Source organism: Rhodnius prolixus, unplaced genomic scaffold, assembly GCF_049639745.1.
Source record: "Rhodnius prolixus isolate KJV_2025 unplaced genomic scaffold, Rpr scaffold_5, whole genome shotgun sequence".
Taxonomy (NCBI): Eukaryota; Metazoa; Arthropoda; class Insecta; order Hemiptera; family Reduviidae; genus Rhodnius; species Rhodnius prolixus.
The window spans coordinates 15573423-15595845 of record NW_027411624.1 but is presented as its reverse complement, the minus strand read 5'-3'; the positions used below and the strand labels follow the sequence as shown (position 1 = coordinate 15595845).

General features: G+C 30.6%; 3 protein-coding genes across 3 annotated transcripts; 2 read left to right on the top strand and 1 right to left on the bottom strand.

Annotated features, from left to right (window-relative positions):
- Positions 1 to 101: 101 nt before the first annotated feature.
- Grip128 (gamma-tubulin complex component 5) lies at positions 102 to 11011 on the bottom strand. Its single transcript, XM_074135970.1, has 17 exons — positions 10633 to 11011; positions 10354 to 10566; positions 10095 to 10280; positions 8857 to 9125; positions 8561 to 8747; positions 7157 to 7367; positions 6939 to 7074; positions 6699 to 6863; positions 6261 to 6445; positions 3654 to 3921; positions 1932 to 2148; positions 1672 to 1848; positions 1442 to 1562; positions 903 to 1073; positions 758 to 834; positions 487 to 661; positions 102 to 340 (listed from the first exon to the last, which is right to left on the bottom strand). The coding sequence occupies exons 1-17, from the start codon at positions 10708 to 10710 to the stop codon at positions 288 to 290; spliced, it is 2889 nt and encodes a 962-aa protein (XP_073992071.1). The 5' UTR covers positions 10711 to 11011; the 3' UTR covers positions 102 to 287.
- A 142-nt stretch (positions 11012 to 11153) lies between these two features.
- CCT1 (chaperonin containing TCP1 subunit 1) lies at positions 11154 to 16023 on the top strand. Its single transcript, XM_074135973.1, has 13 exons — positions 11154 to 11356; positions 11624 to 11709; positions 11783 to 11911; positions 12562 to 12659; positions 12992 to 13102; positions 13363 to 13544; positions 13812 to 13894; positions 14005 to 14145; positions 14484 to 14595; positions 14936 to 15026; positions 15112 to 15304; positions 15415 to 15578; positions 15655 to 16023. The coding sequence occupies exons 1-13, from the start codon at positions 11284 to 11286 to the stop codon at positions 15839 to 15841; spliced, it is 1650 nt and encodes a 549-aa protein (XP_073992074.1). The 5' UTR covers positions 11154 to 11283; the 3' UTR covers positions 15842 to 16023.
- A 1141-nt stretch (positions 16024 to 17164) lies between these two features.
- Positions 17165 to 21959, top strand: CCT3 (chaperonin containing TCP1 subunit 3). The gene is made up of 12 exons (XM_074135974.1): positions 17165 to 17321; positions 17402 to 17463; positions 18184 to 18360; positions 18722 to 18870; positions 18977 to 19163; positions 19494 to 19643; positions 19734 to 19892; positions 19974 to 20117; positions 20360 to 20557; positions 20633 to 20786; positions 21376 to 21485; positions 21640 to 21959. Exons 1-12 carry the CDS (start codon positions 17297 to 17299, stop codon positions 21754 to 21756), a joined length of 1632 nt encoding a protein of 543 aa, XP_073992075.1. The 5' UTR covers positions 17165 to 17296; the 3' UTR covers positions 21757 to 21959.
- Positions 21960 to 22423: the final 464 nt, after the last annotated feature.

Sequence of the window (22423 nt, the reverse complement as noted above, 5' to 3'; positions counted from 1 at the left end):
GATGAACTGCAAAAAGCGAAACAGTGATACTAATCTAAAAGTAAGCACATGCTTACAACCCTATTAGTGAAATAAGGTTATTCTAAAAAAATATAATCTCATTGTTGAAACTTCAAAAATATTTATTATCAACAATAACAAAAATGTTAAAATTTACAATTTAAAAAAAAAAAACATGTTAACAAATAAAATTGGCAAAAATGAGTATTTTTCCTTTCGATTTTTTTGATGTTGGTTAAGAATTTCTTTCCCTTAGAGTATTGCATTTGTCCGCATCGTATTAAACTTTAATCCCAAGCTGAAGGCATATTATATAAAATTTCGTCATGCAACATTTCAACTGAAAAAGTTTAAATGCGAATAACAATTAATAAATTATTGACTTCAAACATTCTTAGAAATAACAGAAGTACGAATAATAATCAAAGGAGGTACAATCAAATAATCTAATACCAGATATTTAAACAAAAATAAAATCATACTTACAATGTAAATTGTATTTCAAATCCCCACTTCTCACATAAATGGTTTCAACTTGTGATCCTATTGAACTCATAACGTCAAGAAAATCTTTTTCTAAATTTTCGATTTTTAAAATCGTTAATAAACCTTTTTCTTCCAAAAACCAATATTGGAAAAGTGTTGCACATATTCTGAATAACTGTAAATGGAAAGCAAAAATTATATAATTATATTACTAAATTTTAAATATTAAAATTATATTACTTTTAAAATCGAAAAGCAGGGAGAAACATACTTGCTGCAGTAACTTTTGCAATTTAATATTATGGAAGAAGAACTGTTCTTTACATTGTTTGATAAATTTCCTATGAACTAAAACAAAGATAATTAGAAATTATATAATAAAAAAAAGAATTAATATAAAATAAATACAATATTACCAAACTGAACAGAATATAAATATTTTGTTTCTTCACATATTAGTTTTATATTGTCCAAAAATTGTTTATGATCTAAATGAGAAAAATATTTATTGAATGCGATGATCATATGTAATAACCACATTCTTAATGAAAACAATCTTCTGGCTCTCTCTGTGTTGTCATCAAAAGCTGAAAGAAATTATTTTGTTAACTCGTAATACATACAAATTATAATAACAAACATTCCGTAAAATGCATTAGTGAGTAGCTAAAACTACAATTATTAAATCTAAGTCTAAGGAACGAATCAACACTGCTTACCACTAAATTAAAAATAATTTTAAAAAATGCTTGGGTCCAAAGTGCAAAATGCCGTTAATATAATATTTTATTTTTATTTTTTAAAGCGACCATGCAAAATATTGAATACAAATGCTTTACAGGCAAATCGTAAGTTTGGAGAGAAAATAATTTTACATAAACTGATATTAGAGAAGGTATTGTATTGGTCACTATCACAAACTGTTTTGCTTTCTCCATAAAAACATTTGACTTACCTCCATACCTCATTTTGTGCAAAGTTTTATACGCATATTTTAATTGTAGTAGAAATTTGAAAAGTTTATTATAATCTGAGATCATATCTTCCGTTATTATCAACCTTAAATATGGATGTACCTAAACAGATAACTAATTATAATAAAACAAAATAGTTGATAAAATTTGTAAGTAAAACTTATAAGCAACTATACTAAAATAATATTTCAAAATTTAAGTATATACCTACATCGTAATGAAAAGAAAGGTAATTAATCTTTTCTAAAATATTATTTGATAACATTGAAGATGGCATCGGAGATATTGTGAGGCTAAAGTTGGTAATAATATCATGAGGCATATAATCTTCCAGGCAATTTCTCAGACGGATACATAAACTTCCTGGTTTTGATGAAGCATTTGATAACTATAATAGAAAAAAGTAAAGACAGAATTCATTTAATTATTCATTGTAAATAACCAGACTTGAATTTTATAAAAAAAAAATACCTCATTTAATATGACAGGAACTATGGAATGTATATGAATAAAAGCAATGTTCCATATGTATTGAAGTTGATCAAGTAATTTATATTCTCCAAGTATAATATTAGATATGAATCCATTCGTTTCAACATTTCGCTCAACTGAATCGAAAAGATGTTTTTTTATGTACTCCAATAAAGGAATCATTGTGATATCACACTGTGCTAAATCTTTAATGAAGCTGCAGAAATAAAACAATATTATTTAAAACGCAATATGCTCCTTTAAAAGAAAAGATACACAAAAATATTGAATAAAAAGAGTAAATAAAAATAAAATAATTTACATCTAATCTCATTCAAAGTGATTTTCGCAAATTTAATGTACTTTAATTTATATTTCGTTTCTATCCTTAGATATTCAGACTAACAATAATACTAATTTATGGGTTACCTCGATTGTAAAACATTTTATTCCTAGTCAATTGATCAGTGATCGAAGGGCAACAACCAGAACATTTTCTACTTCCCAATCTCTTTATTTCGAATCCTACTTTTGCATACTAAGATTATTTCCCTCTTAAAACATGATGATGAGCAGAACGACAGGTCGATTGTGTTGGAAAGTAAAGTCAGGGAGCACTGTCTGGTCTTAATACAATTATCTTTGACAGTCGAGCACAGGTTGACTCTCTTATATAATAGTGATAAGGCAAACATTTTGCCAGTTTTGGATGTGTAATTGGCCATCTGGTTGTTTCGATAAAAGTAATTTGATTGTGCTAATCTTTCCACACAAGCTTAATATATGTTGTATAGCTTCAAGATTTTGCTAAAAGTCTATCATCTTGCATTCCAGTTACCTTATTTACCCGTAGGGGGAAATGGATTAGCCACTTCTTCAGGGTACTTGGCGTCCCTGCGGGGCTCCACTTACACAGTATACATGGAGCACAGTCATTTGTACAAGGACGGGCTTATTAGCTCGGAACCGTTGTGCAGATTATGACAGGATGAAGAGGAAAAGGCCTCTTACTGGCTGTTCGATAGCGTTGCAATCGAGTGATTGCGCTATGAAACCTTTGGAACTTTAAGACCAAAGGAGATAGTAGCGCAAAAAGAATTAGTAGGGAAAGCCCTCCACCTATTCAGTAGGGGAGATTTCACCTACTAGATCCAAAGGGGATGGCACAATAAGCCTCTTTTGGCTGCGGTGCCGTGGAGCCCACCCCGATAATCTAATCTACCTTATTTATGTACCTCTCGCAATTTCTAATAAGGATAATTCAATCCTCAGTACAAGTAGTAAAACCCTCAAAAATCTTTATACGAAAGCCAAGCGTTTGTAACACTTATGTCGATAGTTGATGTAATTGACATGCTTTTCAACATCTTAATCTTGCAGGAAACCTCAGCAAAGTGACTCTTTGTTTTCCGGCTCCAATAAAGTCACATTCATGTGTGTGTACTTAGCACTAGCATATGCTCACATATGCTTTTTTTCCAAGAATGATCTCCAGATGCAATAATGAAAATTATCTTTTTTTCAACATCTTGAGATATTGATGCAGGCATTTTCATCACATTACCGGAGTAATGATGAGTTTTCTTGTTACAGACAACATTGTCCATTACCAGACAATGAGCTGTAAGAAGCTCAGGAAAAGAAAATCCAAGCACTAACCACTGAACTTAATACCTTCTCTGATTTAATACATATTAATATAAATCATTATTATTACTCTACCATTCTAACAATGTTTCTCTAGGATGTCGTTTGGGTGGAATTTTATAATCATCAAATATCTTTTCAACTAAGTTAAAAGTAGGATGTTTTAATACTGGCAGTGTAGAAGCCTTATTTCTTGGTATCATAAAAGAATTTAAATCCTTTTCTTTTAATGGCGTCATCCATTCTGGCGGTTCAGGTACAGTAGGAATAGTGGTTTTAAAATCAGGATAAAATTTTAATATTTTAGTTTTCAAATCTTCCAGTAAGCCATTATAAAATAAATCTAAAATTAAGAATAACAAAGTTATAAAAATTAAGTATTTACAATGGTTTTAATATAAATACAACATTCTTTCAAGCACGAAGATGGCTAGTAAAACAACTCTCACGTCACATATCAAAGCAAGGTCAAGTATAAATTTATTACTTTAAAAGCTTCCCTCAAACTTAAATCATCACTAAAAGATAGCTGGCTTCAATATAACTTAAAAATATATATATTTTTTCTTCAAATGTTCTATTTCCCCTGTAAAAAAAATATATACGAAAAAGTGGGAGACTTAAAATCCTCACACATACAAATCGGAATGTCTGTTATGGCACTAAATTTACGAGATTACAAGATTTGGAAGGTTAAAAATTGCTGGTTTTCCAATGCCATCAAATTTTAAACTTTTATATCTCACTTCGTATTGTTCCGATTTTAATGAATTCTTTAGGAAATTGTAGAGAATAGTTAGTTCTATCACCACCCAAAATGGCAATATTCTAGTGATGATGGGTACTGAAATATGGAAGGTAAAAATTTTCATTGTCTCAATGTAAGTTTCCAATTCATTCAAATTTCAAACATCTGTATCTTTTTTTCTACTATTCCAATTTGAATGATTTCTTTACCGAATCGTAGAGAATACAAAGCTGAATAGGTGGTATGAATCGCAATGTTTTACTGATATTAATGGTAGAGATTTGGAAGGTTAAAAATTGCTGGTTTTCCAATGCCATCTAATTTTAATAGTTTATATCTCACTTCGTATTGTTCCGATTTTAATGTATTTTTAGGAAATTGTAGAGAATAGTTAGTTCTAACACCGCCCAAAATGGCAATATTCTAGTGATGATGTGTACTGAAATATGGAAGGTAAAAATTTTCATTGTCTCAATGTAAGTTTCCAATTCATTCAAATTTCAAACATCTGTATCTTTTTTTCTACTATTCCGATTTTAATGATTTCTTTAACGAATCGTAGAGAATACAAAGCTGAATAGGTGGTATGAATCGCAATGTTTTACTGATATTAATGGTAGAGATTTGGAAGGTTAAAAATTGCTGGTTTTCCAATGCCTTCAAATTTTAATCGTTTATATTTCACTTCGTATTGTTCCAATTTTAATGAATTCTTTAGGAAATTGTAGAGAATAGTTAGTTCTATCACCACCCAAAATGGCAATATTCTAGTGATGATAGTTACTGAAATATGGAAGGTAAAAATTTTCGTTGTCTCAATGTAAGTTTCCAATTCATTCAAATTTCAAACATGTGTATCTCTTTTTCTACTATTCCGATTTTAATGATTTCTTTAACGAATCGTAGAGAATACAAAGCTGAATAGGTGGTATGAATCGCAATGTTTTACTGATATTAATGGTAGAGATTTGGAAGGTTAAAAATAGCTGGTTTTCCAATGCCTTCAAATTTTAATCGTTTATATTTCACTTCGTATTGTTCCAATTTTAATGAATTCTTTAGGAAATTGTAGAGAATAGTTAGTTCTATCACCACCCAAAATGGCAATATTCTAGTGATGATAGTTACTGAAATATGGAAGGTAAAAATTTTCGTTGTCTCAATGTAAGTTTCCAATTCATTCAAATTTCAAACATGTGTATCTCTTTTTCTACTATTCCGATTTTAATGATTTCTTTAACGAATCGTAGAGAATACAAAGCTGAATAGGTGGTATGAATCGCAATGTTTTACTGATATTAATGGTAGAGATTTGGAAGGTTAAAAATTGCTGGTTTTCCAATGCCATCTAATTTTAATCGTTTATATCTCACTTCGTATTGTTCCGATTTTAATGTATTTTTAGGAAATTGTAGAGAAATGAAACATGTTGTTATTGGAACATTTTAGAATAGTGTAATTTTAATTTTGCTAACAATTTGAATGTAGGCCTTTCTTGATCTTGAGGCCCTATGCTGAAGCCTAGTTAGCCTATAGGAAAATCCGGCCTTGAAGTCAACACTTTTATATGTGTTGAAATACAAGTTAGAAATTACTATTTTGAACGCCTCTTATTACTATTTTGGAAGCGGGTACCTCAGAATTATTCTGCAACGACACTCAAGGTAAAGTATTTGTTTAAAGTTATTTATGCAGGCTTTGTTAAAGGAGGTTTAGTTTTTATTGAAGTCACATGCTTAAAATCAAGATAATCAGCGAAGCAATCGAATGGAAAATATCCTGCTCTGTTTTCATAAATAAAAAATTCAACATTAGATTGTGGAATTCCATATTTCGTACTCCATATCTAATTTTCTTTCATAATTTGTTGTCTCTGTTAAACTTAAGTCAAATTACTACTATTCGAGCTAATAATATTGTTTGAAAGATTATACCGTATAATCCTGAGCAGCTGATAAAATTAGATGCTTTGCCAAGTTGTGATAGAAAATACACTGAAGATAATGCTCTGAAAGTTATATCAAAAAATGTGTTCCACAGTTTAAGACATGGACCTCTAATGGTGTCAAGAAATGTTGCATAATCATGCATTTCTATACCTCGTACTTCATTTTCACTCCTTAAACAAAATAAAAAGTACAAAATGATTATAACAAAGATTTCTTTTTAATAATTCTATTGATTTGAAAAATAAATAACAAGCTTCTAAGCAAAAAAAAATTCTAATATAAACCTTTGAACTAATTTACTGTTATCTGTCATAACACCTTATACTTCTGAAAACTTTTCAACTACACAAGAGGCATTGGCACCATAAAACATCTCTCAACATGTGAAAACATACATTGTTGAAATCATATACAATAACATACCTGTAAATAATAAATTCATTTCTATGATCTGCCAAAGGAATATCTTCCGACATTTTATCAAATATCCGTAAGTATGTTCTAAAAGAGTACAAAAACAAACCAAACGTCGTTCTTTTTTCACAATTATTAAAGGACATAATTTCATTGTACAACACAGAAAGAAGTCTGCAATAGCAATTAAAAAAGTTAATAAAAATTTAAAAAATAGAATTCAATATTATTTAGCGATAATTTAAGAACCTTAAGGCACATTTCCAATTATCTTCAGTTTTAAAATTAGCGTAAACTGCTCTTCTATGTACTATACAAATATATCTCAAATTTTGCAAATAAGGTCTTAATTCACTAAATAAACTTCTCATTGTGACAACGCCATCTGTTATAAATTTACAATTGCATTTATTTTCAATATGGAAAAAATCTAACTCCAAAAGTAAAAAAAGTATTGTAAGCATTACCTTCACGTAGTACTTTACGCTCAAGTTCCATTAACTTTATTTTGTAATCTCCGAGAATTTTACGTAAACAATGAGCATAATTATAATATGTAAAAGGTATATTAGCATTAGTGCAACCATCTTTACTAATTTTATCAACAAATTGATTGAGTTCTTTGATGTATAATAGATATTCACACACTTGACTTTCAATAATTGCCGCAAACATTGGCTGCAGAAAAAAAGAAAAGTAATTTATATTTTTTCAGGCAAGCTTTATTATTTAACTCTTTAAATAAAATCTAAACTGAAGACCGGTGATATCAAACCTACGAACCTAGTACCATAATACGACTTAGCTTTACTGTCCTCGCCCATTACCGCTCGGTTACCGTATCACCTCGGAGGCCATAAAAATATTAAGAACTATCTTTTTTGTCTTATTTTACATAACCGGAGCAACTCGCATAAATTAAAACAATAAGAATTGAAAATTTCGAATTTCCAAATCTTGCAAAGCGAAATCGTGAGTTCAACTAAAAACAGAATATCACAGAAGTTCAAATATCAATTTAAGTTCCATTTTATTGGGTTGATTTTTTTTTTTTTCTATTTCCCGGAAAGAGCTCCAACAACTTAACTTTAAAAACTAGTATGAAACATCCATGCGATATTCTCTTGCCCTTTTTGGAGAAGGGGAGGATATTTATTTAACTGAAACGGATTTAAATTTATATTAAAGAATTTTATAAATAACTGTACTGTTCTCTATAATGGTACTTTTAGAGTCTACCTCAATCCTTCCCTCTTCCACATCTGTCCTAACATGGATTTTCCTTTGTAAAAGTTTCAAAAAAATAGTTACAGATGTAGCCATTAGTTAATAAGTCTAAAAAGGAAATCGTTAAATCTGTTTTCAAGAGAATTGCAAAAAACCTGAACCATTGATAATCTAATCTAGCTATTCCTGCTTTATCCAAACCTAATTCCAGTCCCCTGGTACCACCAATTTCAAATTTGTTCATTCTCCGATGTTCAATTTTTTAGTTGCGGCGGACACTACTTCCGGGCAGGCAGTAATTTAAAGCACTTTTTCTAACTCAGGAGACTCAACATGAATATTAAAACTGTCCGGTAGGACAGTTGTATAAGGGTTGATCATCAAAAACTGCACGAAAAAGCGTAACGTTGAAAAACTCCCAACTTTGACAATTTTTTTCTCTTTTTCTATAAAAGATAAAATTCCCAAATGTACCTTTTGGCGTTCAATCAACCCTTATACTTAACATTTTAAACTGTAAGTTTTTGTTAAGGAGATTTCTGTTGAAAACTAAAAATTAAAATCAGAACGAGAAGTAGGAGAATGTAAAATATATAAGTGAACATTTTATGTATTTTTAATTATTATTTTTTTAAATACATTACCGGTGAAAGCGATGAAATTGAGGTCCTACTGGCAGCCTTAAATTCATGATTGGTTGTTTCAATAATGAAAGTTCCTGGAGGATCAGGTGGTTCACAAAGTACTAAAATTATTTCCCTAATTACTTTGTATTCACTTACTATGCGAGTATTTTCAACTGCAATACCTCTTTTTCTCATTTCTTTTTCCCTATAGATAAATATATATATTTTTTTTATATCAAATTTCATTAAATTTAAACTAATATGCAATCCACGTCTTTCTCCTTTCTAAAAACAGAACGCATTTCAGTACGAACCAGTGAAAGCACCAATTTGCCTGAAATGACTTTGAGAGAGGTATTTCTCTAATATCAGGTTGAATCCACCAAGGATCTTCTGTGTTTTCCTCCATCCACTTTATAGCTGCTTCAGATTTTTGCATCATTGCCAAAGCACTATCCTGAAGTAATTGGAGTTTTGAAGGCCCTGGCCTTTCTATCGGATCCGATGATTCTAACGGATTTGTTATACCACTTTCTTCCTTTTCTTCCAAATCTTCGCCAATCGAAGACCAACTTTCTTCATTCTGCAGGAATGAATAAAAGATAACACTAACAGTAAAAATAAAAATAACTACAATAAATATTTGTATAATGCCGCAAACAAATCCTTTAATGTCATAACACACTTCAAGGACTGATTTCTTTAAAAAAATAAGATCAAATTCTCTTACTGGATAATCGATTAAAAAAAAAAATTGCTCAAATTTGCACTAACGACGCTGTAAAACCTAACTTATACATTTAAAACCTCTTAACTATTTCATGAAGATAGAAAACACTAAATACATTTTTAGATCTTGGATATAAAACGATTCTTAAAGCTGGATTTAGAAAGAAATTCCTGAAGGAAGATAAATCAATTTGGTTATGCGTTGATAATAACCAATGACTATTAAATATTGAGAATGTCCAGAAATTCCCAGAAACAGATATGGTCTAGTTTGGACATGCTTTACTGATGAGAGTAGCACTCCTGAGATTTAAAAACCACTGCTATAATTTTTCAATGAGTACCACTTTTAAATGTGTATTTTTTAAATAAAAGTTATTGAAAATTTGTTAAAAATCAGTTAGAGCAGAACAATTGTTCTCAAATTTTTGAATTCGGGGTTAAGTTTGAATTCTGTGAAATTTATCAGTTACATTTCTAATTGAAGGTCTTGCGAAGGTGCTAGGAAACGAAGATCCACTAGAAATTCTTGGGAATATATGGGGGCGAATTGAGGGAGGCCAATCCCTCAAATTAATACAGTATAAATATAAAAATACGCAAGAACCTACAAAAAAATCGAGATATTTGAACTTATCCGTTAGTTATTTAGGGATCCGTTAGAACCTTCCATCCACCCTTGTTAAGGCTATCTCAATTTTCCTAAATATATAAAAACAAACTCCATTAAAATGTGCAAAGGGGAGTAATTAGAAAGATAAGAACAAACCTTGTCTTGCATAATATATCAATTAAGTTAGAGCTAGATAGTAAAAATACTTACGCTTGAAGGTAATGCAAACTTCTCCCATCCTTCTTTGAGGTAGGATCCCCAATCAATTTCATGTTGTTCATTTGTTGAAACATTTAACAATTTATCAATATCCAATGGCGAGTCATCACTGTCATTGTATGTAGGTTTATAAGATAATTTAATCAGCAAATCTATTAAATTCCACTGTAAGGCACCCTAAAGAAAATCGTCTTTAAAAGTTTCTTTTATGACATGGACGGTTAATTATTTTGAACTGTAACATACATACATTAGTAATTTTTTGGAAATACTTTAAATTCGAGTAAGTATTAATCAGAAGCTTTAAATTTTGAGCTTTTATTTGAAAATCATGAAAAATAAATTTATCGACGAACTCGTTCAAGGTTTTCTTCACATTTTCATCAGTAGCTGATATATAACTTCCATTCAATATAGTACACCATGAGTTTTCTTCGATTCTTAAGAATTCTTCGCATGTTTCCTAATGAAATTATATCATTAGAAATATTTGAATTATTTTTGAGTACCCTAATTCTTTAAATCATACCTCGTAGCCGGTAATGTGACGAATCAATGCCTTTAAGTCAGCACCCAATAGATCTTTGATTGCAATGATGTACGACATCTTATATGAATAAAGCCTGTCATTTCAGACTTATTTTAATTGACTATAAAACCTGAACTGAAATGGTCTTCTCTGACTACCGGTGAACATAAACGTACTGACTTTGTAACCTCTTAAGGTTAACCTCTTCATTTAGTGCGCGAACCAAAACGCCATCCCCACTTCCAATTAAAATATTTAAATAAAAGTTAATTCTTACTTTTGAAGTTTAAAGTAATAATGAAATATTTCAATTTATTTGAAATGTAGTTAAACTTTTTTAACCCCTTTTTAGTATTTAAACAGCTAGTGCAAATTTGTATTAACTACGTTTATTTTTTAGAACCAGTCCACTTCTTGTATAAAAAAAATGCTCCATTAGTAGTTTTGCTTTAATTAGTTTTTATTTAAATAAATATATGGAAATCTAGTTGCTATGAAAATTTAACTTTCGGTGTAAGTCATTCGTCGTAGGTGATTGTTTTATTTGCTGCGCATTGCGCATGTGTTAAGTATCAAGAAACAGAGTATAGTGGGTTTCGGTGAGTTTGAGGTGCTGTGGTTTGTGACTAGATTGATAAATATTTTGTTATAATGTCTACCCTAGGAGTTCCATTAGCTGTAGGTGGTGTTCGAACGACAGGCACCCCTGTAAGAACACAAAATGGTATGTATCTTATTTATTGTCAGTATAAGAATAAATACAGGTTGGCTTCTGAAAGGTTAGATTACTTGCATGTGGTTTTGTTTGTTGGATTATAATTAATTTCTTCTTATAATATTTTATCATACCTAGAAATTCTTGTAATATATATCAGAAATAACAGTTTTGAAAAGTAAAAATTAAATAAGCGGTCTTAAAAAAAAAATAGGAATTCTGAGTAATTATTAAAAAAATACTTAAAATTTAATGAAATGAACCTTTAATTTTTAGTTATGGCAGCCTGTTCTATTGCCAACATCGTTAAAACATCATTAGGACCTGTTGGTTTGGATAAAATGCTAGTTGATGATGTCGGAGTAAGTTGATATTTTTGTTAAGTTCTTGCAAAATAATCTATTCTTTGTTTATTTAAAAATTAACTTCTAATAGGATGTAACTGTCACCAATGACGGAGCCACCATCCTTCGTTTACTTGAAGTAGATCATCCGGCTGCTAGAGTCTTGGTTGATTTAGCTCAGCTGCAAGACGAAGAAATTGGCGATGGAACAACATCTGTTGTAAGTATCACTTTATAGACTAGTCGGTTATTGGGGATGAATAAAATCAACGTTTACTCTGTGATATAGAGCAAAAAAAATTAAATATTACCATGCTATAATAACTTTTTCAAGGGTATAAATCTAGTTCGGTCGATCAGTCTGTCTAGTAATACAATTTTTCCTCCTGTAAATAGAGGAATCCTTTTAAAATATTCCTATACGCTACACCCAATTATTTCTTATGAACACTTGGATACATAGTAAATTTAAAATTCATTAGCATTTTTTAAAATGTAAGAGTAAACTTAAAGAATTTTCTGATCATCCACCAATCGAAGATGAAGTAGAATCCTATTGTAACGATTTATTTCACCAGTTTGTTGGGCATCTCTAATCCTCAATCCTCGACCTATTTTTTTCGAGATATAAAAGAAAAGTTGGCCTACAACCTCGAAAATGAAAGTTTCTCCTTTAAATCATTCTAAGCACACATTTGGAATACTTCTCTTATGAAAGGCAAAGCAAATTAATGCTTCTCTCTTGGAGGAGTTGTATTGTTAAGGAACTTTTACATAAAGGATCGACTTAAGATTTAATAATGATGTTATTTTGAAACGTAAGTGAAAATCAGTCAGTTTTTAATATAAAGTTTTACAATATTTGTTTAGGTCATCATCGCTGCAGAACTGTTAAGAAATGCTGATGAATTAGTGAAACAAAACATCCATCCTACCTCAATTATCAGTGGCTACAGACTTGCTTGCAAGTAAGGTTTTTAATTTTTTTAATGTGGTTAAATCCGCAGTGGTGGATAATTGTTTTTATCCGTCATAGCATGTACACTTTTCTGTTTGCGACCGGTTTCGAAATTTCTTCCATTGCCTGAGGTTGATTCATCTGGTGAGTCAGGAAGTGTACTATGTAGACCCCACAAAAACTTGAATGAGATTATGAACTTGAATTTTATCTCTATGATGAGATAAAAATCCGAAACCTGTCAAAAACAGGAAAAACATGCTTGATGCGATGGTAAGTTAACGATACATTTTGTTTTTATAAGTTTCTATTAGTGTCCGCTAATAATCATTTTGACTATAGGGAAGCACAAAAGTACATTCAAGAACATTTGTGTGCCAACGTGAATGAATTAGGAAAAGAGAGTATTATTAATGTGGCCAAAACTTCCATGTCTAGTAAAGTAATAGGAATGTATCCTTTTAATTAAACCAAATTTTATTTTAATTAAGATTTTGAAACATTTCTTCCTAATTTTGATTAAGATTTACGTTATTACAGTTCTCATGAATTTCTTGAACCTCAGAATTAAATGGATTTTTAAATTTTACTTATTTTAATTTCTATTGAAAAAAATCTCGAAAAAATTTTAATTGTAATCAGTTCAAATTAATTAATTGCATTAATTCAAAGTTGAATCTTTTTAAAAGAATATTTTCCTGAACAAATCACAGAGATGATGATTATTTTGCTAATCTTGTTGTCGAGGCTGTACAGGCAGTGAAAGTTACTGATGGAAAAGGAAAATCAACTTATCCTATAAAAGCTGTTAACATTCTTAAAGCTCACGGAGCTTCAGCTAAAGATAGTCTGTTGATAAATGGATATGCACTTAACTGCACAGTGTCGTCAATGGGTAAGTTTTTATTAAAATATAATTAAAAAAAAAAATCGGATTCGAAGAAATAGCTTGATGATCGTGCATTGTATTATCCAGAATGAGGAGGCTCTGGGATTGGGTCCACAATGTTTTCCTAATATTGTTCTTTTTCTATTAGCCTCTTCTGTTTCCTAACCGCTAAGGAAGTGAAAGAGCATCAGTCGCAGGCGGTATTGAGAAGGCGTCGAATTTGACCATCATAAATATTAATATTTAGAAACATAATTATTTATTAATTTTTAGGTATGCCGAAAAAAATTGAAAATGCCAAAATAGCTTGCTTGGATTTTTCGATTCAAAAAACAAAAATGAAATTAGGCGTTGAGGTAAATTTTATAGCACTTATTAGTCGCAAGTTACACAACTCGGTTTTTATAAAAAAAAGTTTCTTTGGAGAAGGTATTTATTAACTTTTTGTAAAATATTCAAAATGCAGGTCTTGATAACAGAAGTTGAAAAACTAGAAGCAATCCGAGATAAAGAACTTGATATAACAAAAGATAGATTATTAAAAGTTTTGTCAGCTGGCGCCAACGTAGTCCTTCTGACTGGGGGCATTGATGATATGTACATGAAGGTAATGCACTTTTTTTTTTTCTTTCTTTTTTTTTTTTTTTTTTTTTTGGCGCATCAACAGCTGAGGTCATTAGCGCCCGGAGCTTTTTCCAGTGCACTGCCGGCCTCCGGACAGTGTTCTCTCGTTACAGACAACACTGTCCATCACCGGACAGTGAGCTGTAAGAAGCTCCTAGGAAGAGAAAATCTAAGGGTCAGCTGCTGGATTCGAACCCGGGACCTCCGCGTGGGAGTCCAGTATGCTAACCTCATAGCTAATCCCTTCCCTACTTTGTGTTTTCAAATTCATTCTCTTGGATTATTTTGATTATTTTTAATTGGAAATTTACGTTACAATAGTATTTTATTGATGCGGGAGCTATGGCTGTAAGAAGAGTAAAAAAGCAAGATTTGAAGAGGATAGCTAAAGCGACAGGGGCTAGTTTCCTTACATCTCTCACCAATATGGAAGGTTTTTTATTTTTTTATCTTTGTTATTGTGTTTTTAATTTCTTGTGTATTAAAAATAGTTATTTATTATTATTCTTAATTGTTATTTCGCTATAAGAGAAGTACCACTTTTTGATTCACGTTGAATTTGGTTAAAAAACACGTAAGGTTGCTTACCTGTATTTAGAAGATTGTTCTTTCTTATTTAATCTTCAAAGTCCTAATGATATAGTAATTATAGTAGTATAATCGTAACTTTTATTGATGTAATAAACGAATTATTATTTTCACATCTCACTAAAAATCCTGAAATTTAGCTTGTATTTGAAGCGACACAGAATATATTTACTTCTTTTGCTTAGGTGAAGAAAGTTTTGAAGCAAGTTTCTTGGGTGAAGCAGCAGAAGTAGCACAAGAAAGAGTTTGTGATGATGAACTTATTATAATTAGAGGGTAAATTTTTAATTTATCTAACCATCATAAATACTTGATAGCTTTCTGCATTATTATGGTTAATAATTTTTTAATTTGCATAAAGACCAAAAGCGCGAACGGCTAGTTCATTAATTCTACGTGGACCTAATGATATTTATTGCGATGAAATGGAGAGGTCAGTGAATGATGCTTTGTCTGTTGTTAAAAGAGTATTGGAAAGTAAAACAGTCGTAGCTGGAGGTGGTGCTGTAGAGGCGGCTTTATCCATTTATTTGGAAAATTTTGCCACATCACTTGTAAGAATTTAATTTTATTGTGTTAATCTGCTGAATTTATATTTTTTTTAATAACTTTTCTTTTTCCTTTCCTTTTATTTTATTTTTTAATTTTAATTTTAATTTTTTAGAGTTCCCGAGAACAATTAGCTATTGCTGAATATGCTAGATCTTTATTAGTAATACCAAAAACTTTGGCAGTAAACGCTGCATTAGATTCGACAGATCTTGTAGCTAAACTTCGTGCATATCACAATACAAGTCAAACTAAGAAAGATCATGCCCATCTAAAATGGTGAATCTCCCCACTTCAAATTACACAATCATTTTCACTATTGAATATTTTAATTAATATTTTAAATATTTTTTAGGGTTGGGCTTGATTTATATGAAGGAACTGTTAAAGACAACAAAAAGGCTGGTGTTTTAGAACCAACAATATCTAAAATTAAATCCTTAAAGTTTGCAACAGAAGCTGCGATTACTATTCTTAGGATAGACGATCTTATTAAACTTGATCCGGAACAAAAAGATCATGGAAGAGGCGATATGGATTAATGCTTTAATTAACCTAATTTGCTTAAGCATATTATTTATGCTAATCAGTTAGAATTCTTTGAGTTCTATTTTCACAAAATTTGTAATGCATCTAACACGTTGATTTTTTTTTTTTAATTTTATTAATGTAATTGTTCAATGCCTTTATAATTAAATAAATTATAATAATTTCATTAATTTCATTTATAGGTTGTTGTGAATAAATGATAGCTTTACCATTTTTCAGCAAATTATACTGCAATCTGTAGGAAGAAATAACCTTGGATTCCTTAAAAAAATAATAAGTCTACACCATAATTATATAACTTAAAGCTAGCAAACATTGCTATAAACTTGTACAAAGACAATTTCACATAAATAATCATTTCATCTCATCTCTTCTGTGACTAGGTCTCTCATCAATGATCCCCATACAACTGTTTATGAGATACATATTTTTTCATAAACTCTCTTCATATTTTTTACATAAACGTCTGCAAATTTTCGTCATTTCTGTAATCCAAATATTTCAAAAAAAAAAAAAACTAAGTTCTTTCTTTTATGAAAAAAGATTTTTAGTAGATTCTGTTTTAACGAAAAACCATCAAATCAAAAGTAGTCAGCACTCATAGAACCTAGGAACCATTATTTTTTGTTCTACTCAGTGGGCCCTATACTATTATTACCGTAGACAGGTTTATTGCCACCTTTTCGTAAAAAGCTGAGATCTCCTTTGCCAAAGGAAAAGAAGAGGTAAGATTAGACATGTGACTTCGGGTTATTTCTGCAAAACATCCGCCAGAACAAGGAGCAAAATTGCGGTACTATAATGTGTATTAGCAATTCACACCACTCTTTTTCTATTAAACGGGGACTGAATTCAGTAAGAAAGCGACAGCTTGCTACTAAGTGTTACTTATCTTGTTTCTTGTTAAAAAAAATATTTTTTTCTACGGATGAATCATATGCAGTAGATTAGAAGGTGATTCTCATATTCTGACTGTTGATTATAGTGTAATTAAAGAAGGGTTATTTGCCTACAATACACATGTTACGAAAATAACTATATTTTCCTCATAAATTATTAACTGTCGACGGATTATATACGATCAAGATTATTTTAATCTAATTGCATTAAATATTCACCAACGATTATATTTAGAGAAGAGCACTCACTTATTCTTTAAATTATAATTTTCTGAAAAAGTAAAAGTGTGTAATTCATTCAGGCCTTTTAGGTCTGCGTTTTACATTGTCCTGGCTAGGACGGAGGTGAATTTGTTTTTACATTCTTAAGAAAAAAAAAGCTGCAACATAAATTAATCAGATGGGAGGAGGGCACCATTATTAACTTGGTTTTCAAATTACTTAACCTTATATGAACTAGCATCGATATTTCGTTAGGGAGGTTATAAGTAAGGTCTGACTAGTTTGCTTTGCTTAACGAGGTATAAGGCAAATTTTCGGATTATAAACATGTTTGGTCCAGTGCTAGTTTTGAGTGAGTATATTTTTTATGTTATTGTTAAATACAGGTCATTTAATCTATACAAAATACCAAATTTTCTTTGAACATTTCAGGTCAAAATACAAAACGTGATTCCGGAAAGAAAGTTCATTTTGAGATCATTTCTGCGACAAAGGTACTAAAAAACACATTTTTCGTTTGATTGTAAAAGAGTCTTAAGTTATATCTCAAAATTTTATTTGTATACAATTAATATTAGTTTAAATAATACCATGTGTGCGTACCTAACCCATGTGGGTGTAATTGCTGTTCCTCACGTACATAGGTTAAGCACGAAATGTGATGTTCTTCCTAAAACGCCTAATTTTTTTTGTATAAATTTATTCGATTCTGAAAGTTATCTTGTATATTAGTCACCTCGGAAAGGAGTAAAATTAAACAAACGTTTATTCCTTGTAATTACAAAATAAAACTGAACAAGTTTATTTTTAGTTACATTACTGTCTGGTACTCATGCCTTTAAACGGCCGGCTTAAATTGCGGTAGTTACAACTTAATGGTAACATCTGAAGAAGTTATGGAAGAATACTCTTGTAAATTTCGGTATAAAAAATGCCACTTTCACTTTAAACCAGATGGCTAATTTCTGGATAGCCTATTGCAATCTAGAATTTCAATAGAAAATTCAAATGATAAAAGTGGGTACTATGTATTTTGTTTCTAGGTGCCTCTTACAGTTCTCTATCCGGAGGCCGGTATCCGGTAGTGTACTGAACTAGAATTTCAAGCTCCAATGAATTTAGATGTTAACTCGCCACAAATTAAAAATAAAAAAAAAAGAGTTCTTTTTTTTAAGATGAAGAAAAAAGTTTGTTTACCTTTTCTTAATTTCCAGGCTATTGCTGAAGTTATTAGGACATGTCTTGGACCACAAGCTATGTTGAAAATGTTAATGGATCCAATGGGGGGTATAGTAATGACCAACGATGGAAACGCCATATTGAGAGAAATCACCGTGCAACATCCCGCTGCAAAAACTATGATCGAAATTGCTCGTACACAAGATGAAGAAGTAATTGTTTATTAATTCTCTAATGATTATTATTATTTATGTTTTATTTGAACTAGTCTCTGCTAATGTGGGATAGGCACACTTAAAAGAAAAGTATTGTTGGAGAAATGTATCAAGTGTACCCATCCTAAAAGTAACATTTAATTTAGTTATATACATATTTTCAATGAAGGGATCAACTCAGAGGTTATCGCAAATATTCCCTCGCGGGGATCCGAGGATCGAATACAGCTGCTAGCCCTTAGATTTTCTCTTCCTTGGAGCTTCTTGCAGCTGAAAAAGCTCCGAGCGCCACCAATGACGCGTCATAAATATACATATTCCAAATAATATTCTGATGTTTATAAAAACATAATTTTAGGTTGGAGATGGTACTACTTCCGTTATAATTTTGGCTGGTGAAATATTAGCAGAAGTAGAAAAATTTGTTGATTCATTACATCCTACTGTACTAATTAGAGCTTTCAGGTCGTCTCTTGATGACATCCTCGATCTTCTTCCAGCACTTAGGTAAGTGAAATCTGTTTGTTAATCTACATATCATCAACTCATACTCATACTAGATTGATTGCTGAGAATATTTTTAAATACATATATATATGTATTTCTTTTTTAGCAAAGAAATTGATATGAATGATCGTGATGCAGTAATTCAAGTGGTAAAAGGATGTTTAGGTACCAAATTTCTAGGCACTTGGTCAGATATGGCTTGCAAAATGGCAATTGATGCTTGTTCGATGGTTAGAGATGTGGAGAAAGGATTTCAGAACATTGATTTGAAAAACTTCGCTCGCATTGAAAAGGTATTAATGAAAACAGCTACGGAAATCTTGTTATAAGCTGGTTTTGACAATGCATGTTTGATTTTCTTAAAATTGATGTTCGTCTGGTAAAAGTTCTTGATGAATTACTTTTTCTAAATGTCAATTTCTTAAACTTTTTTGCTAAAAATATAATTATAATAGGGATTGTTGCTTAATATTGTGAGGAGAAATAAATAACTATAAGGGATGTAAACATGAATTTGATGAGGGTAATAAAATGTAATTTTAAGTTGGCTTCTATTAAAAAGACTGAAAATATTCGATATACTAGAATACAAAAAAATTTGTTCATAACCGTGTTGTCCGTAGGTTCCTGGAGGCTTAATTGAAGATTCTCAAGTACTGGAAGGAATATTACTAAATAAAGATGTAACTCATCCAAAAATGAAACGATATATTGAAAATCCAGTAATTCTGCTGCTTGACTGCCCGTTAGAATATAAAAAAGGTGAAAGTCAGGTAAGAATTATGAATTGTATAAGAGTTCATTACAGGTAAAGTCAAGATTTAAAGGAAAATTATGGTCATCTTGTTTGTATATTTTTTCAGACCAATGTGGAAATTATGAAAGAAGGTGATTTCACTAAATTATTGCAAATTGAAGAGGAATACATAGAGAATATGTGCAAAAAGATAATAGAATTAAAACCTAATTTAGTATTCACTGAGAAAGGTGTGTCAGATCTGGCGCAACACTTCCTTGTAAAAGTGAGTTGAAGTGAATAATTAATTTTAAAAAGTTTTGGCAAAAGCAGTTATTATAATATTCATGATTACCGTAAATTATAGGCAGGAATCACATGCATCAGAAGAATACGAAAAACAGATAATAATCGTTTGGCAAGAGCTGTTGGAGCTACCATAATGAGTAGAGTTGATGAAATTAAGCCACATCATCTTGGCACTGAAGCGGGTCTTTTTGAAATTAAAAAGGTAGATAATACAACTTACTGAATGCTTTCAATTAAAATTTTACCGATATTCATACTTTTCAGCAGAATGGTGCTTACCTTTTGAACCTAATCCTGCCAAGCATGTTACACTGAAATCTGTGACTGAGAGATTCTTAATCGATGAGGCGGACTTGATGCGCCTAAATGTTAACTTAAGATATTTATATGTGCATCGGAAAAATATATTCATCTGTAAAAATGACACGAGTTATTTATTTTCAGATTGGAGACGAATATTTTCTTTTTATTACCAAATGTAAAAATCCTAAAGCTTGCACCGTACTATTGCGTGGTTCAAGTAAAGATATTTTAAACGAGGTTGAAAGAAATATGCGCGATGCTCTTAATGTTGTTAGAAATCTATATCTAGATCCAAGAGTTGTACCCGGAGGTGGAGCCATTGAAATGATGTTAAGAAAGGTAAAATATATAAAAATCTTTTTGCTTTATCTAATTATTTACATTATTTTATTTTTTGTTTTAATTTATTTGTAGGCATTATTAGACAAACATCCTCAGATAAATGTTGATGACGATCCTTTGGCTTCTATACCATTGGCCTTGAAGATTATTCCAAGGACGATTATACAAAATTCTGGAGCAAAAGTGATACGCGTTACTAGTGAACTGGAAGAACGTATCGCTAAAGGTAGCTATGTTAATTTAGAAACCAAAATCCAATTTTTTGAAGATTTTTTTTTTTTTGCGAAATTAATAGCTCTAAAATGTTTTAAGTGATAATGAATTTGCACTTTCTTGGCTGACATCCATTAAGTGAAACTATGACATTATTTTTTCATTGGAGGAAAACCTTGAATTTTGGACGTTAGTGATACTCTTTTACAAAATAAGTCAACTGTAAAATATCCATTCAGAACAGCTTCAGTGGCCTGTATAACACCAAGTAACATTAATAGTGTTGTTACAATTTCAAAGTTGAGGAAAACCTGTTGACTGGAAATGAAATTTGCATTAAACTTTGAATGGTGTCTAGTTTGGCTACAAATGAACTGTTTTATTTGTACCTTTTTTTTTATCCAAAAATTGATTAGAGGATATTTTACGGCACACAGGTTTACCACTAAAAGAGAAATTGTCTTCCTTAGCTATAGTACGCGTCAATGGATTTAATATCACTGGTGCACGATGAACATTTGTACCTGTCAACTGGGCCAATTTCTTGTTTTAATTGATTCAGCTACAAAACTATTATCTTTCTTTATATTTTATAATTATAGGTGAAAAACTTGGAGTAGACGGTGTAACTGGTGAAATAAAAGATATAGAAACTCTAGGAATTTGGGAGCCATTAAAAGTAAAAATGCAGGTTTACAAAACTGCTGTTGAAGTAAGTATATTTCATTTTCCAATTACTGCGAATGCAATTCGTTCTTATTTTATCGAGAAGAAAGCACAGATATCTATTTGTAATTCGCGTACGCTTCTCTCTTTTTTGTTTGTTTGTAATTTCTTCCCTTGATTTAAATATTAATTCATTTCAGAGTGCAATGTTATTGCTGAAAATTGATGATATTGTATCTGGAGCAAAATCTAAAGAAAAACAAGCTCAGAAAAAAGCACCTGTTGCTGAACCAACTGAAGAATCAATGAAAGAATAAGAGATTATTAGAATAAAATAATTTATCGTTCCACTTAACAATTTAAGTTCTACTAATAATATTTTATATAAACTTATCTTTTTGTAAGATAGTATTTATATCTGTTACTATGCATTTTTTGGTCATAGTACTTTTTGGTAAAAATTTTGCCGAACATTTTTTTGTACACTTCAGCTAATAAAAATAAAGCTTTAAAACAGTAATTATTATTAATTTTATTATTATGATTATTGTTATTATTCCATTAATCTCTTACGAACTTTGTCAGAAATTAAAAAAGAATTTACTAGAATTATAGGATGCACAATACAGGTACGTTTAAGAGTTGAATGTTAAGAGGAGTAAGAAGAGTTAGGGTTACCTATGAACATGCTCCTACGCCGCTCTTTTTTAATATTTGGATATGGAGGAACTTTTAAATAAAAATTGACAGAAATTAGGGGAAGAAAAGGTTATAATGGTTACCTTTATCATATCGGGTATAAAGGAAGTATAACAATTGTGAATCTAATTTAATCTCCCTTTCTAATTTAAGAAGTTAATAATCTTAATTAAGAATCTAATCTAATTGTCCACAATTTTAATTTTGTGTTCGCTAAATTTGTTAACATCCATCAAAGTTTGAATTTTTGAGATTCAGAGGTTTTTTTTTAGACAAGAAAATTTA